At 42.0% G+C, this 17305-nt stretch overlaps 1 protein-coding gene across 2 annotated transcripts in view; it reads right to left on the bottom strand.

The window, feature by feature from the left end:
* The window catches only part of LOC147688594 (sodium channel protein type 5 subunit alpha-like), a 1046042-nt gene that overhangs the window by 134498 nt on the left and 894239 nt on the right, over positions 1-17305 (bottom strand). The window contains exon 21 of one of the 2 annotated variants that reach the window (XM_086941453.1): positions 194-316. The exons of the other annotated variant lie outside the window; for it this stretch is intronic. Coding sequence (XP_086797579.1) covers positions 194-316 — 123 coding nt within the window. The remainder of the gene's footprint in view (positions 1-193; positions 317-17305) is intronic. 2 annotated transcript variants of the gene reach the window in all.

Here is a 17305-nt window from a genome sequence, read left to right as displayed (position 1 = left end):
TTCGGCGGATGGGACATCTACTGCATCCAATCCACCAACCTCTAAATAAGGCCCTGAGTCTTTAGGAGGCGGTACCATGGCTGCCCTGTACACTGATCACCTGCAAATAAAATTATATTTCTTGTTACTTCCTGTGTAAAGAAAACATGGGTGTTAGAAGAAACACAGGAAATACACAGAAGTCTACCCTTACCCTCATGCCTTCAAATCTGGACAAGGCTCGGAGAGGTCTAAGTGCCCTCAGCGTTCTGAGCGATTTCATGGCACTCAGGTCTTCATAATCAAGAGCTGTTGCCGTCAAGCAAATTACTGAAATCTGTGCAGATTAAATGAATTCAAGATTACTGATCAAAGGTGCAAGAATGGAAAGGTTTTCAAGGGGGGCTTCAGATGCCACACAATTAGCTTCACTCTAGGGAACGCTCCAGAGAATGAGGTCAACATGACACATTGCATTCTAAGGCCTTTTTTTATTTTTTTTGTTTTAAAAATTGTGCTGGGAAACTGCACCAATAATTCTACAGCTGGAATTTTCAAAACCTTGTGGTGCAGTATTTCTGGAATGCTGGATAACTAGCTCATTGTTACATGCTCAGGAATGAGGAAATAACTACAGGAATCATACGATGCCAGGGGGCTTCATGCAAGTAAGCAAACTGGCAGCCGTGGCCCGTGCAGGTAAGAGTGGTGGAGCTGTCGGGTCGGGTGGGGGGGGGAATTTGACGGATGATGACGAAGGAAAATTGAATAATGAATTAATTTTCGCTCGTCATCATCTGTCGAACTACACCCCCCCTCCCCACCCCACCGCCCCAACGCTCTTACCTGCACAGGCCACAGCTGTAAACCGGGCCCCCCATTCTTGGTTTACGTACTGCAATAAAGACATGGTGGAATGTAGAAGGCCCCTCAGATCCCTGGGGCCCAGTGCCAATGCACCTGTGCACTACTGATTAATATGGCCCTCGGAATCACTGTTTGTGCACCAGTTCCTGTATGTTTTTCCTCCATCCTGTGTCATTTTCCCACACAGATTTGAGCAGTTTTTTTATGCCTAAAGCTGCATGGGAATATAAATCAAAAGTTCTGTTTTTCTGCACAATTTGCCATTTTGATTCCATAATACATTTAGAGCTGAATAGGGATTACCCTGTTTCCTCCAACTAACGGCTAACTTTTGCATTTTAAAGCTATCCCACCTCTCAAAATGTACTCTAGGAATAAAAGGCCCACCTCCACCAGGTCTAAATGTTGGCCAAATAAGGATCAAATCAGTGTCTTCAAACCAGTCCTAAATGAGATAAATTTTTAGTGCATTTAGATACTTACCCTCTTTCATCATAAACAATGTTTCAAAACATGCACACATTAATCAACATTACAACACAGAGGCTGAATTACAGATCAGAGTCACAGTATAAGACTATGAGCGGTGTACAGTCAATCAGATTGGACAATGAACAGTACTATATCAGTGAATATAAAAGACCCTGCATCCTGTTCTCTATGGTATCCTTTCCTACTTAGGTCTTACCTAGTGATTTATGTTGCTGAGTGCAAATCTATTGTGAAAGAATCTGGTGTATACTCCAGTTTAATATAATTATATGATTCTTTGATAACAGGAAATGTATTGTTGCTGATAACATCTGCTGGTTGCGGTGGTTCAAATATCAATCAGACGAAGTGATGTAAAAACAACCACAGGAAATGAAGACCATACCTGTCTGAAAACGGATTTGAATACTGAAATGTGATTTGTGGGGGTGTTCATGCAGCTTGTGAAGCTTCTAAGTCACTATACAGGAACTGGCATAGCCATGAAAGTGTTACTGAATACTGTGTTGTATTAACAATCATATCGTACACCTTTTAATATGCACCATATTATATGGACAGCCCTTTTGCTCTTGGTGATCCTAGATCTGATTTATACACTGAAACGGAACTGTTCTTATTCCAGCTCCATTTGATAATCCAAGATCATCAACAACAGTGAGACTCCATTTTAGAGCTCGGTGGGTTTTATGAATGTTGCCACTGTGGCTTCATCCTTAAGACACTGCTTCATAAGACCCTGAGATGTGCAAGTGTTCAAAACTGTTTGAACCCCTCTTACTGATCAAATAAACAATTCAGGTGGCTCTACTAATGTGCAAGTCAGTTTTGCTTTCTTGGCCTCGGCCACTATCCCACGGATCTGGAAGATATGAGCTCTACCTTTTCCTACCTAGAGGTGATGACCTGGAATTCCCTACCTCTGCACCTCAGGAAATCACCATCACTGCCTCATTTCAGGGAAGACCTAAAGACATGTCTCTTCGACTGATCTGCAGAGCCCCCACCCCCAGCACCTTGAGACCCTTAAGGGTGAGCAGTTGTGCTTTATAAGAAGCCTGATTGATGGATTTAAATATTCTCCAAACCATTTTTCTCACTTAATTCTTTCTAAAACTACAATTTCTAAAGGAAGAACAGGGAGCAGTCAATGCCTGGGAATTCATTTCATTTCCTATGACATCTCCATGCCAGGTGGTCTCATGTCACTAAAATGTCATAATAGTCCTTTGGACAGGGCCTCTTGGTAAAAAAAAAAGAAAGCTTTTAACCTGGCCAGAGACAGCGAATATCCAAAACAGTGATTGGTGTGCAAAATACATAGAGTGTACCCTCCAATGTTCAATGTAAAAGGGCCGCACATACTAGACTTAGACAGAAAACATCCAATCCCATTTGTTAGCATGTATGGCCCCAATATGATCTCATTGGCATCATCTATCAGAAATCGATGCGCTACCTACTTCCATGACACAGAAGGTTTGAAAAATCTCCAAGAGTTTTTGTTTTTTCCTTGATAATCAGTGGTTCTATCATATGACATGTCTGCAAAACATAGCTAACTGCAAATCATATTTGAAAAACCTTGTATGGTTTTTTTCCCTTCAAGCTCTGGGGACAAATAACATACTTGTGTCTGTTTTGTATGAATTAAGGATACACCTCTTGAGCTAGTTCAATGTTGAATGTATCTACTGGACAAAGCGTCTTCTCATATTGCCTCTTCGGATGCGTTCTATTAACCCTGCCATGTGAAGTCAAAACTCTTGATTTTATAGGTGAAGGTGACCAATCAGAATTCCCAGATAAAACATCAGAAAGGCCATCTTACGAAATGCAAGAATTTAGTTGTAGTAGAGGGGTACATTTTCAAATATCACCAGTAGCTTTTAAAGTACCGTTTTGAAAAACTTGGATTGGAATTAAGGATTTTATGGTAATTTGTACCGGAGTACTACTTTTTACACAGTTTTCCACTGCCATCATATAACATAAAAATAATGATCGCTGTATAAATGTGCTATTGAAAAACAGTACAGTGAAACTTTGTATATTCAACTTAAAACCTTAAAAACTACATTGAGTACCACATCAGGACCTCTGTTTAGAGACATTTCACTCAAAGTAGAAGAGCATCCCAAGTGAGTATCAAATGCTACCGTTTATAAAACTCCTGAGGTTTCTAGGAAAAATTTGGTGAGACCAAAGTAGAGCCAAGGACACTAAACAATCTAGGCCCTCACTATTTAGCTTTAATCTCTTACAGGTAAATCAGAAGTTTCATTTTTGGCTCCATGTACAAGGAGTAGTAAAAGGCAATGAAATATTCATATTGTGTCATAAAAATATAATAAATACTCCTCTTAAGGATAAATGCCAATTCTTCTAAGATAGCTGGTGTGTTCCATGTGAGTAGTATTTGAATCAGAACAAAAGACACCATTGCCTCGCTTATCCTCTCAAGGTTGAGAATGTGAGTATCGTTGACATGGACAATAATAGCGTGTCTTATCACAAAACCTTGAACTATTGAATCACGAGTGGTGCAGTACTATATAGACACCGGCTACTAATGTTAAAATGTAAAATAAGGAGGCAATGGAAACTGTTAGAGTTATAGATGTGGATCCACATTCAAAAGAGGCCACTGATGATTAGGAGGTAAAAATGGCAACTACAAATGTGCCAATATGTGCTCAGAGCTGGAAAATGCTCTATCCTTATCTGGGACTGAGCAATAGTTTCTCTTTTATATTTAAATAATTAACCGCACACAGAAAACTGATAGATTGGAATTTCGCATCATAGGCAGTTTTAGATCCTTCACACAAACCAATTTCTGACTGACAGCCAAGGAGAGAAGAGTGTATGAGGTTCTTTGACAATGTACCTGTTTTCTAGTTTTTTTCAATAACTAAAACATAACAAAACCTCAGTCCCCCAGAATGCTCCAAATCTTTCAAAGAATTGTGCTCACAGCTACAATCAGAAACTTTCACAAACCTTGTGAACAGCAGCTTCTTCCCAGATTCTTGGAAAACAAGCCTGATCGCCACACTGTACTACAATGTCAAAGTGACTGACTCAAGTTCATACAGAACAAGCCGCCTTACTGATATCGAAGAAACAATCTCCATGACACTCAATCTGGAACCCTGGGAAGAAATCTACTATATCCACCACTACATCCAGGGTGGATTCAGGGGATACTTAGCAACTATCAACCAGATTTTCAACCTAAGGGCACTTTGTCTAGGAGTTTTCCATTAAGAGACAAATGCCTGATGTCTTCGTTACCTTTCTGGACTTCTCCTGAGCTTTTAACCTTGTGGAAAAGGACCTGTTATGGGCCCTACTGGTAATCATGGGCACACATCCACCACCTTTGACAAAAATAAAGAGCTTATACTAGGAGTTCAAGACACAAGTAAGTAGAGATACCAATGGAGCAAGAAGCAAACTGTTGTGTTAGGCAAAGCTACTTCCTGGTACCCTTGCTGTTTAACATTTATATAATTCTGACATGTACACAGAGATAATAGACGCCTCCAAAGTCATGTCGAAAATCAGAAAACTCTGGACTTGTCACTGCTCTTATGGACCGATAACAGACGTATCCTGGCAATGGCGCAAAACTCTATACAAGCCCAAGTAAATGCAAAAGAAAGATTCTGTGCCAGGCATCAACTCAAGACAAATCCCTTGAAATCCCGGGTTAGGATTTTGGAACAATGAGCCAAAAGGTCACAAAGTAACCTTTCAACTCCAGCAAATCAACCAACCAAAGTAGCAAAAACATTAAAGTAACAGTATCCAAGTGACTAACCTGGAAAAACCACCTCAATGCCTCTCTAGTCAGATCAGAGGGTGAAGCAGAGGCCATTATTCGATTCAATAAAAAACACTGTGATGTGCATCCCCAAACCGTTTCACGTGGCAAAACAGGATGAATAACATGCTACAAAGCTGAAATCTGGTCTGGGGAGAAGACACCAATCTCTTAGCAATATGGGGCCCAGTAAGGCATCTGTGGAAGAAAGGTAATTCATTGCAACCAATCCTTAACAAATGCAGCACTAGAGGCAGATCTAGGGTACACACACATTGACAACAGAGCTGCCAATACTCTGCTGTACTGTGCCATCAAGAGAAAAGTCAGCTAAAGAAATCACCTCATGGGCAGAATATGGAATGAAGTACTAAAGGCAAAAATGTCCATCACACTCCCTTATAATTCACCTATGCAGAGAAGTCACTCATTCAAAATGAGAAGACTCATGAACCCATCATCATCCACAAAAAACAGCAGTAAAGCGATACTGAAGCAGCAAACACAAGAAAACATCCCCCAAGAAAAGCGTTCTGTAATGCGGAAAAGCATCCACTGGCCAGAAATCTTCAGATCTGGCACAGGAATTAGCATGGGCGCAAAATCCATTCCGCTCGCGTATTTTGCGGATTTTCGGCAAATTCACGATCCGTGAATTCCCGCGAATTTGCCGAAAATCCGCGAATCCGCGAGCGGAACGGATCCGGGAGGCAAAAGTTCAAGCTTCCAGCTTGTAACTATTTCAGAACGGCGCCTGCAAGCTGCCAGCACCATTCTAAAATAGTTACCAAGTTAGCTTCAACAGGAAGCACTAATAGATAAAATGCAGGTGCTCGAGCACCTGCTTTATTTTATCTATTAGTGCTTCCTGATGAAGCTAACTTAGTAACTATTTTAGAATGGCGCTGGCAGCTTGCCGGCGCCATTCTAAAATAAAACAGGAGTGGGGCACAGGGCAGAAGGTCACAGAGTGGGGCAGAGGGTAGAAGGGCACAGCAACGAGTGGGGCAGAGGGCAGAAGGCCACAACAATGAGGGGGGCAGAGGGCAGAAGGGCAAAACAACAAGTGAGGCAGAGGGCAGAATGGCACAAAAACGAGTGAGGCAAGGGGCACAAGGGCACAACAGCGAGTGGGGCAGAGGGCAGAATGGCACAAAAACGAGTGGGGCAAGGGGCACAATGGCACAACAACGAGTGGGGCAGAGGGTAGAATGGCACAAAAACGAGTGGGGCAAGGGGCACAAGGGCACAACAACGAGTGGGGCAGAGGGCAGAATGTCACAAAAATAAGTGGGGCAGAGGGCAGAAGGGCACAAAAACGAGTGGGGCACAGGGCAGAAGGGCACAAAAAACGAGAGGGTGGCAGTGATGAACCAGAGGGCGCATAACGGTCTCGCACAAAAAAAAACGCGAACACGCAAAGCGCCCCGCGAACACGCCAAGCACCCCGCGAACACGCAGAAATTTTAAAAATCAGCAAATTCGCAAATTTTGCGGATCGCGAATTCGCAAATCCACAAATTCACGGATCGCGAATTCGTAAAATTCGCCCATGCTTACACAGGAACAGCCGTCAGCGTGAGCCCAAAAATCTCCTTGCCCTAAAAACGACTATTCTTTCCAGTATGCAGCAATACGTTTCCCACCCTCAATTATCTAGTGTTTAAAAAGATACCCAAAAACTGTATGTATTCCCAAAGTTCTGGCTACTAATTTATTCCCGACTATTACTTCATGCTCTTGTGTGGGACGCACCACCCAATATGCAACAGGACAATATGGCATTTAATGCGATCCTCAGGACTGAGATAAACTGAAACAATGCTAAGCAAGCACAGGTAATCGAAGAATACATTGGACGAATGGAATACTTCCTAGTGGAAGCCTGGAGACTTTGAAGAAACAAACTAAAATGAGCTAGAAGCAGCAAAAATTAGAAGTTTTGGACTTCCGCTTAAAAGGGCACAGGTGTCAGGCTGAACTCCCTCCCCTAAAGAGGGGAAATGGGCTAGAAAATAGGAAATCCAAAGGGATAAAGGACTTGCACTGACTATTTATGCAATCATTGTCTACACACGACCGACCCACTCTCAACACAGACACCTATCCTCCCGAACTAAATCCTATCACTGCCCCAGATCCTTCCACCTCCCAGCTGTCAATCACCTGGCATCGCCTGGTGATTGACCCCCCCCTCTCCCTATCTTCCCTCCCTTAGCACTATGTAACACTAAGTCTTGGGGCCTGATTACAAGTGGATCGGTGGTATAATCAGTTCCTTAGTATAAACCCCTGTTTGTGCACAGGTCAGAATTACGAATTGGGAAGTTATTTATCGCATCCAACAATTATCAGATCCGTCAATGACCTCAAGCTTTGTTAAATGTTGGCAGGGGAAATTTGTATGGGATTTAGGTGGGTTTGGGGATTTTAAACACCAGAATGTGCATGTTATTCTTGGACAACTCATAATAGGTGTTATTTACTGCACCCAATAATAATGCACTCTGGGGTATTGTTACACTTTAAATTTCATGGGACACAGTCTCACTTTTTTCCACATAAAGCACTCTACAGATAAGAGTTCAGCTTAAACAAAAAAAAGTCCTTTAAACAGAGAGCTTTTGGTTCCGACTGTAATAATGAGTTTTATCCAACTAATTCGTTTTTATGGAACAAAATCAGTTTGCTCGAACGTGTTTTCACACATTACTTTTTGTTTCATTTACTGGCATCGAGTGTTTGCTTTATTAACAATTTATTGTGCATTAACGCCCGCGCGGCTTGGTAATGCGTGTGGAAACAGTGACTCAAATGTCTCCCAACTCAAAAAGGCTGATTGTGACTGCAGTAGGTAACTGTGGAGGTAACGGAGGAGTACAATAATAAAACATTAGGGGATAGTGTAATGAAAGCACACAAGGGCTTCCATTTCTAATCTCGGGGTTAGACAGGCAGACAATGAAGGCCTCATTTTGCTTCCTTTTATCTTGTCCCCGCACGCCTTTGGACACGGGCGCCTTGACAGCCTTTCAAGCGTGCCCAGTCATTTGCTTATTACTTCCATTTCCTAATGTCATATTTTGCAGACTGCGTTCCCTCTGGTATCCATGGAGACGTGCAGCCCATGGTCATGCGTGAAATGAAGGCAAGGTACATAGCGATAAAAGCTCTGGTAGATCAACCTTCAGGGGCAAACGGACAGCCCCCTTGACCCCACCTGCATAATTCAGTTCCGGAGTGGATTATAGGGAGGGGGGGAATAAAACACCCCTGCCTGGCACTGCTTTACTCATGACTACATTCCTACACCCACAGAAACGTTTAAGGAAGTTATTCTCATTTGATGGGATTGATAAATTACTGATTTTTGTTTTGATTTCATATTGGCTAGATGGCTCAGTGAGTTAAATGCAGTGAGTATCTCCCGTGACTTGCAGTTCACATTATGGAATCGCTGCATGACCAGATCAGCCTTCCCTTATTTCAAGAATGGTGATTTGAGTACCCTTACATTGGATAACAGTAGCACCTATTATTTATAGTGCCAAGAGATGGACAAAACTTGGTGTAAAGAGCTACATAAACAAGCTAATATTTTTCGCGAAGAGTTTAGTCAGTGTGTCAAGTGGACAGCGAAGCATTTCATATCAGGGTATATTTAGTTCACAGTGTGGCATGCTTTTCAGCAAGAGAATAGCAGTATACTCAGAGAGTCATCTAGTAAGGTATATCCTAACTTTAGGGAGTGTTTTAGAAAGTTACTGTGGGAAGTTGCTTGCTGGGTAAATTTGACTTTAAACACTCACCGCTGGTTTTGACATTCGCTGTTTCTTATAGTACATTAGTTTTGTTCGCAAAGCAGCTCTGGTCGCCTCAGGAGCGTACCCAGGCAGTTTAATAAAAAATCTTGAAAAAAACAAGTTTTAAATAATATTAAGCAGTTGAAATTTTATTTAATTTTGGGGTATATCACAGAAAATAGGTTATCACTACTCTGCCCGGAGGTCTTTCTACAACTGAGGACAGCAAAAGATGCAACTCTCATAATTTGAGCTCTAGGGAACACTTGCTTTCTTCCAATTGCAAAGCAAAACGAATTTAAGATGGACGAGGCCATCCATAACCCTGGGAAGAAATGACAGCCTTATCTTAAGGCAACATTTAAAGAGTGTGTTCTGGGTTGCAACCTCAAAGCTGTTTCAGTGATACTGCTATGTCTCTGAATACAAAAGTGGCAGAAACGAATCAGAGCTTTCTCAGTGTTGAGAGCTAAAGTCTGTTTGACCGTCTCCTGAGTCTTCACCTAAAACATGTCAATCCCAGTTCTATAAAAAGTTTTTATCGGATGAGATCCCTCTATGACACAGTAGTGAGTTTCCAAAGGTGAAAGGTGGCTCATGTTTTGTGTTTTGGGGCCAAAGCTGGGAAAGTTGCAAGAGCAGTGCTTAATTTGAGCCAGTGGCTTCTGGTGCTCAGCACCGGCCCGTAATCATCAACACTGGCGCTTGAGCACCAGCTAAGGACACATTCACCTTTGGAGGGCACAGGGAGATGAAGTGATTCGTCCAGAAGCACAGGATGTTGAGCGGATGCTGAGACTCAAATCTGATTCCCTTGCTCCGAAGTCGACAGCTCTGGCCATTACACCACATCCTCTCCCCACTTCTGGGGTTGTTTATTCTGTTTTAGGCAGTGCTATCAGGGGAAATGGGCTGGTAGAAGCTGCGTCCTAACGAGAGCCCAGCACTTCTTTTTTTTTTTTACAAATTAACCAGTGTGCACAAAGAATGCGCAAAACCTGACCTAAGACTATGGCTACGCTGCCTAACTGCAAGACTTAAGCTCTGATATACCCTAGACAATATTTAAGCAATCTATTATTCATTTTTTCTTGGGGCTCCCATTGGTATAAATCAGTGTTTTTCCCAGTTTTACAATTTCTTTGATCTTGTGTGAAAGTAGAAACAACAAATGATGGCTAAGAAAAAAGAACCTCATGAAAGCTTCTTCTAAATATCATGAACATCTACAAGCTCTTTCTCATTTATATATCTACAGCAAGTTAATTTACTTTGTGTAGTACAGGCTGCTTTTCATGCTGTTTCCTGTTTCTTGAGCTGCATACTGATTCAGTCATCACTGTTTGTTAAGTATATTTTAATTCAAATAAAGACAGTGATAATCTGAGGGAAAGAAACAAGTAAGATTTGTGTTGCCATTTGTTTGTGGTGATGATAGTTATTCAACAATTAAGTGGAAACTTGTGAGAATTCCAATTTCTAGGGCTTTGCAATGACAATAAGTCTGTCCAAATCTGCCCCTTTCTTTTATGCTAGCATTGACTGATAAGTGGTCCTCTATTTGTCCATACAAATGATATCTTACCTTTCTTAATCAAAATGATTGTGTTTGAAAATAATTTAATACGTATGTTTGTTTCAAAACAGGCCGGTGTGACAAGTATTAGTAAAGTTAAAGGCCAATAAAATTCACTGTTTGACAGAGAAACAATTAGCGATAACCACAGCTGATTAGGACAGAGTTTATCATTTGTGCATAGGCAATTGTGTCTTGGATGTGCATCGCCTGCTGAGTCTAACCTGCAGGTGTCAGAAAGTGAATTGCTAATTTGGGTGGATGGTAGTCCACAACAAGTAACATGGTCCCTATCTTGTTAGGTTCAGTTATTGGTTTCAGGATTTTAAACCTTAACTCACCTACTGGTAGAGGGCTTTCTCATTTCGCTGAACACTCCTCTGGGATGGGGACACAAGCTGTGCACAAGTATGGGCCTACAACCACCAGGGCTGGCCGCTAACCAATATCATTTCAAGCAAGCAATTAGAACCAGACTACGCCTTTCGGGAGGCGAATACAGCACGACTTTAATTAAAACTGGCAGCATAGCATACTATACGAATAGCAGGATAATGCCATACAATATCACAAAGGTGCATAAAGGGCGGGCAAAACAGTAGGAAGTCCACAGTTAGGTCGATATCATTCAAAACAGTGGCGCTGAGGCATACAATTCAGGATCAGCAAGCATACAATTAATTCCGCACCAGTGGAGCGCCCGCCCGATGGTACTGAAGTACCGTGAAAGTATAGGCACAGATAAAAAGTCGACAATTGACAAAGGAATAGACCCAATACGCTGACCCGAAAAAGAAGAAACAAAAGAAAAGGCGAAGAAAGATAAGAAGAAAAAAGGCCATAGAAACAAATAGTAAAAACAAAATTTCCCCCCTCCCACACCCACCCTGCACCCCTGCAGATGACTACGACCTACCCCCCTAGCAGCGTGCCTGTCGCCCCATAAATGAACCCGAAATATAGAAGAACAAAGGGGAAAAAAAGAAAAGGGAAAGAAAGAAGGGACTAAAACCCTGCCCAAAAAGGAGAAATGGAGGAGGGCTGTGTCATACGCATTCCCGGACTCTCCCCCCCGTCTTAACGAAGAATCCCCCGCAATGTTAACACAATCAAGCGAACCACAAGAAAACAGGACATCAGAGGAAACCAGAAATCCCGCCCCGGACTCCGGTAACCAAATAAAGCAGTCCAGTTACCGATAAATCAATATTGTGAAACCTCAAACAACAGTCTTAGCCTTGGCCCCGTCTATCAAATTCGCTGATCCCCTCTGATAAAGAGCGCCCCACCGTAACATTGTCAACGGTCAAACAGAAGTTGTCGAGACATAGTCTATTAGTCGAAGAAAGGATGGCAAGTCCCAAAGTAGACGCTCGAGTCCAACGATGCCCCTTCCCGACTCTAAGACCAGGCACTATCCCATCTGCCATCTTGATGGACCAGCTGGGAAGGGGGTGCGACACAGTCCTACACACATCACAATTACGAGCAAACGTCTCCAAATCGGGAAAAGCAGTGAAATGTTCCGCCAATTGCAGTTCCAAAGATTCCGACTTTGTAGGTGCATCGCCAATCTCCACATGTTCGAACCGTTCCACTTCTGTAGGGGCATAGAAAGCTCCAAGCACCGGGTCAAATGGCATCGCTGGGGTAGCAATAGGGAAAGGAACAGGCCACCGGGTCTCGGGCAGCAAGTCAAAAGTCCCGTCCCGATCCTCTAAGTCCGTCCACCGCCAACATTAGATTCCAGGCCTGGGTCTTCATAGTCGCCTGAAGTGCCTCAAGGGCCGCCATCACTGACCGCAATGACGGGCCGCACTGGACCCGCTCCGCCGGGTTTCTCATAGCATCAAGCATATTGACCCCCACAGAGAGGCGCCTTCCCCAGGGTAAGATTAGGCGGAGCAGGGATGAACCGTGAGGGACCGATCGTCAGTAGGCGTTAGTGCGCACCAAGTATCCAATCCAACGGCACCTGCGCTACGAACGCCAGGCCCCCGGGTCTCGGACCCCCACACACACCACCTCGGGCATCACTCGTCTCCGCACCTCCGGTACAGTTCCAGGCAGCAGATCGGCAGCCAATCAATCATAAAGATGTCGGACGTTCCGTGGACCGGACCCTGCCGCTCTCTCCGGTCCGCTGTTGTTCAACTAGGGCCCGGCTAGACCAACACTCGAGACCCCGGCTTCCAGACTGGGCTAGGCCTCAAATTAAACCTTGACATAACTCCACTCCACCATGTCGGAAAATCCTCGGGATTGTGCCATCAGTTCGCAGAGTAGTTCATGCACCCGGGTATGGGGCGAGAAACCAGGATATACGACAGGATCTTCGAGCGAGAGACGGGGGTCAGCGGAGCCCGGAAGCTATGCGGCCATCTTGCTTGCTGTCGTAGCTCCTCCTCCCGAGCAATATTGTTTTGATGAAGTTTGATTGAGCCCTTGTAGCTAACAAACTACAAGAGGCCTTGAGCTACATTTGATATTTCCAATTTATTTTTTTCTTAGGGAAAGGAAATCATTTGCAAGCTTTAATGAAAGTCAATAACACAAAAAAAGTGAAAAGAGGTCCTATATTCGGTGGGAACTTTGATTCATAACAGTACAATTTGCTGCAATTTAGGGAAACTGAAGACTATTTACAGTATGTTCAAAAAACGAAGGTTGCGGATTTCCTACTGTTCCACACACAAAGGTCTCCAACATGGCATAGAGGTCGTGTACTATAGCAAAACAAGATGCAATGTTTGTTATTATAGTTTGAGAACATTTTATTTCTAGACTCACACGCCCCAAACTGCGTGAGCCTTTTTTGAATAACTGCCTCTCTGTGGCCATTGGAAACATGCAGCTCATTTCTAACAGCGTGCCCAGGTATTTGGTCATTTCTATAGCATGCACAGTTTTTGGGGTTTGGAGTTTATTTGCCATGAATTAACGGTTTGTGATTTTTTTATTGATTTGTTTTTCTACACAGGGGAAGCAGTGTATTTGCATAGAGAGTGAGCAGGACATAGAATATAATAACTTGTCAAAAGTAACATTGTATTTCTATGGAGAATTTTGACTTAATACAGGTCGCTCATGTCATCTAAATTGACTCACTTAAATTAGGGTCTTATGCAGCAAAGAAAACAATATGGCTATGGACTGCTATGTAGTCAACAGCAGGGAATCCGAATGAAGAAAGCTGTTGCCATCCTTTCTATCAACTTAAAGAGCACTAAGACCTTCAAAAGGGAACTATGGGGTATTTTCGGGGGAAGTATGGTACGGCGTATGACACATCAATGGATGACAGTGACTCTGTCTCCTGGCTGATGAGATCACTGACAGACAGCGGCGATCTCACTCACTCAAAGGAACAGCCAACACAGCAGGTCCATTTCAAGCAGTGTAGCTTTGAGGAGTGACCACCAAGCTTGGTGGACTCGCTCAGCATAGTTTATTGTTTTTCAGTAATTAACTTCCAAAAGTGTAGTTTATTCCTGAAAAACTAAAAACTATATGACATTGACGCACAAGGAAGTTTCTCCCTGCACTTGGGGATCATTGAGAGATTTCCCTACTGGCAAAATAAAGACATGTCATTATATTCTTATGGCCCAGTGGCAGACGGCTTGTCTGGAGAGTGGTTATGAGTAGCAGAGTCTGAGGAGGCTCCCCTGTCAGAAACCCAGCGCTTCCCCTGGCTTTAAGTAGAGCAAGGGGAGTATTGAGGTTGGTGGGACAGAAGCAACACCGATGTATGATGCTGCTCCCACTCCGCCAAACTGCAAATGACCCCTTTGTCTTTCTTGCCACATGTAATTTCAGAGGCCCCCTTAAAGACTTTGATTCCAATTTTAACATTCTTGGGGATGGTCACAGTTGCCAAAACTAAGATTTCATCTTCAGGATCTAAAATCTCTTGCGCTATCAACCCCTTAAGTCCCTGCTCCATCTTTCAGTAACTTATACAAGCAACGTAAAGCAACAGAGCACTATATAGGTGAGAAGGTGATGTAATGTGGAAGAGGTTGAGGCAAAGGGAGGTGGACATTGGATGTTGCAAAGACTGAAAGGAGAAGTAAGCCAACGAGGGGGAGGGCATGGGAGGGCACCGAACAACAAATGGGGGCGAAAACAATAGATTGGTAACCCAGGCCAACAGGGTGCTCTGCAAATAAGGGTACAATACTAGTTTCAAAATATCTAATTGGTGCTTCAAAGGAAAGGTGTGGTTACCAACACCCACCACAACCTACTCGGTAGGGCTTCAGACAAAATGATTTCCCCGAGCACTCAAAATGTGCAGTGTTCAGTATCCAAATTCAAGTTCAATAAAGTTCGTAATCTGACACAGTCACAGGTTAGTAATCCAAATATAGGTCATCAACTCAAATTACATGTGAGGACTCCTGTCCAGACTGTACTTAGAGAGTGGGGGTCGTTTGATTTCATATTGGAAAATTGCAAAAGTGAATGAATATTTCACAAGTGAATTCATCGGTACATGTGGATTACGCCCTGATGAAGTCGATGTGTAATAATTAACACGACGAAACACGCGTTGGCTGAATAATCCGATGACTACTGTATATGGAAATTTGAAGAATTTGAACCACGAAAAGAGAAATAAAATGATCCTTGATTGGAAGGACTTGAGTTGATGGCCTATATTTGGATTACTAACCTGTGACTGTGTCAGATTACGAACTTTATTGAACTTGAATTTGGATACTGAACACTGCACATTTTGAGTGCTCGGGGAAATCATTTTAACAAACGGGGGCGAGCAGAAATGAAAAGTGATCCACGCAGAAAGGCAGATGGATCAGGTCAGTGAAGAGCCCATACAATGTAATACTATCCTATACTTCTGAATTAATATTGCTAGCATTAGCCCCCTGCCAGAGAATATTTGGACCCACTCAATGAATCAGAGGGCTTAGACTGAGAGTCTATGCCCTGCACACTGATTCCAGACTAAAGAAAACTCAAGCCATGCTTCAGTGAATCTTTTCACAGCTAGAAAGAGGAGCAAAAGATGATCTGACCATACTTGGTCTGATTCATTTCAGGTCATATTTTCCACTCTTTTGAACGAAGCAATGCAGGTGGCAAATATGTGAACCTATTTCTGTCTCATCAGCAACGAAAAAGTATTTCACACTTCTTCCATTATGTTCCTTCTAATGGGCTCATAAAGGTGCAATTTCTAAATAACTTTTTGGAAAAATGTTGCATTCTTTTCACTGTATTCAGTGAAAAGCTTGTCAGAGTGTAATAAACATTGCTAGCCCAGGATGTTGAACATACAACAACATGGTATGGATATGACAATACTGACAGAGAAGAAACTTTCATAGACACAAAGTTCATGGAATTTTGAAGACATGTATTTGCACATTTCAAGTACGTACATCTTTTAGTCTTTTGTTTTCTGAAACATTCAAGATGGATTTGATATCGCTGGTGAAGCTCTGTTCAGAGTCCAAATGTCTTCATTCAAAAGGCTGTGAGGCTCAATTATCTTGTTTTTTTAGACAGCCTTTTCACTGCTATCCATAGGCACTGACATCAACCCCTCATATTTAAAATCCTTATTCCCTTAATAAACTGTGGTCTCCTTCCTGAATTTCAGTAGAGCATACTGATCTTTTTTCCAAATCAATTTACAAAACTAAAGATAAACCTGTCCATGCTGTCACCTTGGTATGTTGAAATTAGAAGTATTTTATGTGAAAAATGTAACAATAGTGTGTGTAAAATATATTTTCTAACTAGTTGTGATCAAGTATTACTTCACACTTGCTTGTTTATGTAGTACCTTCCAGTTCTTTAAAAGTGGTTTACATTTTTTTTTATTAATTGAGTTTGAATTAAATATTCCATACAAATAAACTATATGGTTATGAATGATATCAACACCAATGGTCTGATAAGTGGTTTGGTCGAAACATGTTGTTTCGAAAAAAAGGTTTCTTCCTTGTTATGACACAGAGAACTACTTTTTATAAGTTTGTCAGTTAGTAGTTGTGTCATGATCCGGCTCCCTCATTTGAGTACAGTACTGTTTTTCTCACAATCTGATTAACTGTTTCACACAAATGGTAGATTTTAAATTAAGATTTGAATTCATGGAACATAGCATATGATGCTGTATATAAAAAAACAATAGAACAATTATTTCTACAAATTTGTGAAAGTAAAACACATATCATTGAGAGTATTTCTTACAAATAATGCATTCTGCTTCAGTTAGAGAAATTATTAACAGTCAACATACAGATAAGTGAAACTGCATGCTACATAATCCAATATCATGTATTATGAAATTGTTCAAATCCACAAAAGACCAACCACAACTTCAATGAAATGGCACTGCAAGTTTCAGGCATTAAGTGCACTTTATTCAATGCAGGCTACGTAACTAAACAATGACAAGCCCAAGTGAGGAAATCAAATGGATTTCAGAAACAATTCCCTAAAATAAAAATTGATTGCTATCAGGAAAGGAGAGTTTAAATGAACTAGCTACCTGCTTAGATAGCTGTAATGTTTAATGACTGATAAGAAGATGATTGGGAAAAATATAAGATATTGTTACATAACATTATCGCTACAGCATGATCCCTGTTCCACATCTTAGAACTGGCTGCCATGCCAACAAATTCTCATTCAGGCATGCTTGCTTGCAGCAGGATCTGTTTGTTTTCTCCTTAATGATTTTAAAGACATCGCTGCTGGCTCCTAATTGATACCTACTGTTTT

Source organism: Lissotriton vulgaris, chromosome 10 (genome assembly GCF_964263255.1).
Source record: "Lissotriton vulgaris chromosome 10, aLisVul1.2, whole genome shotgun sequence".
NCBI classification, from domain to species: Eukaryota; Metazoa; Chordata; class Amphibia; order Caudata; family Salamandridae; genus Lissotriton; species Lissotriton vulgaris.
The sequence above is the reverse complement of the archived record's forward strand: the minus strand, read 5'-3'. Positions and strand labels throughout refer to the sequence as shown.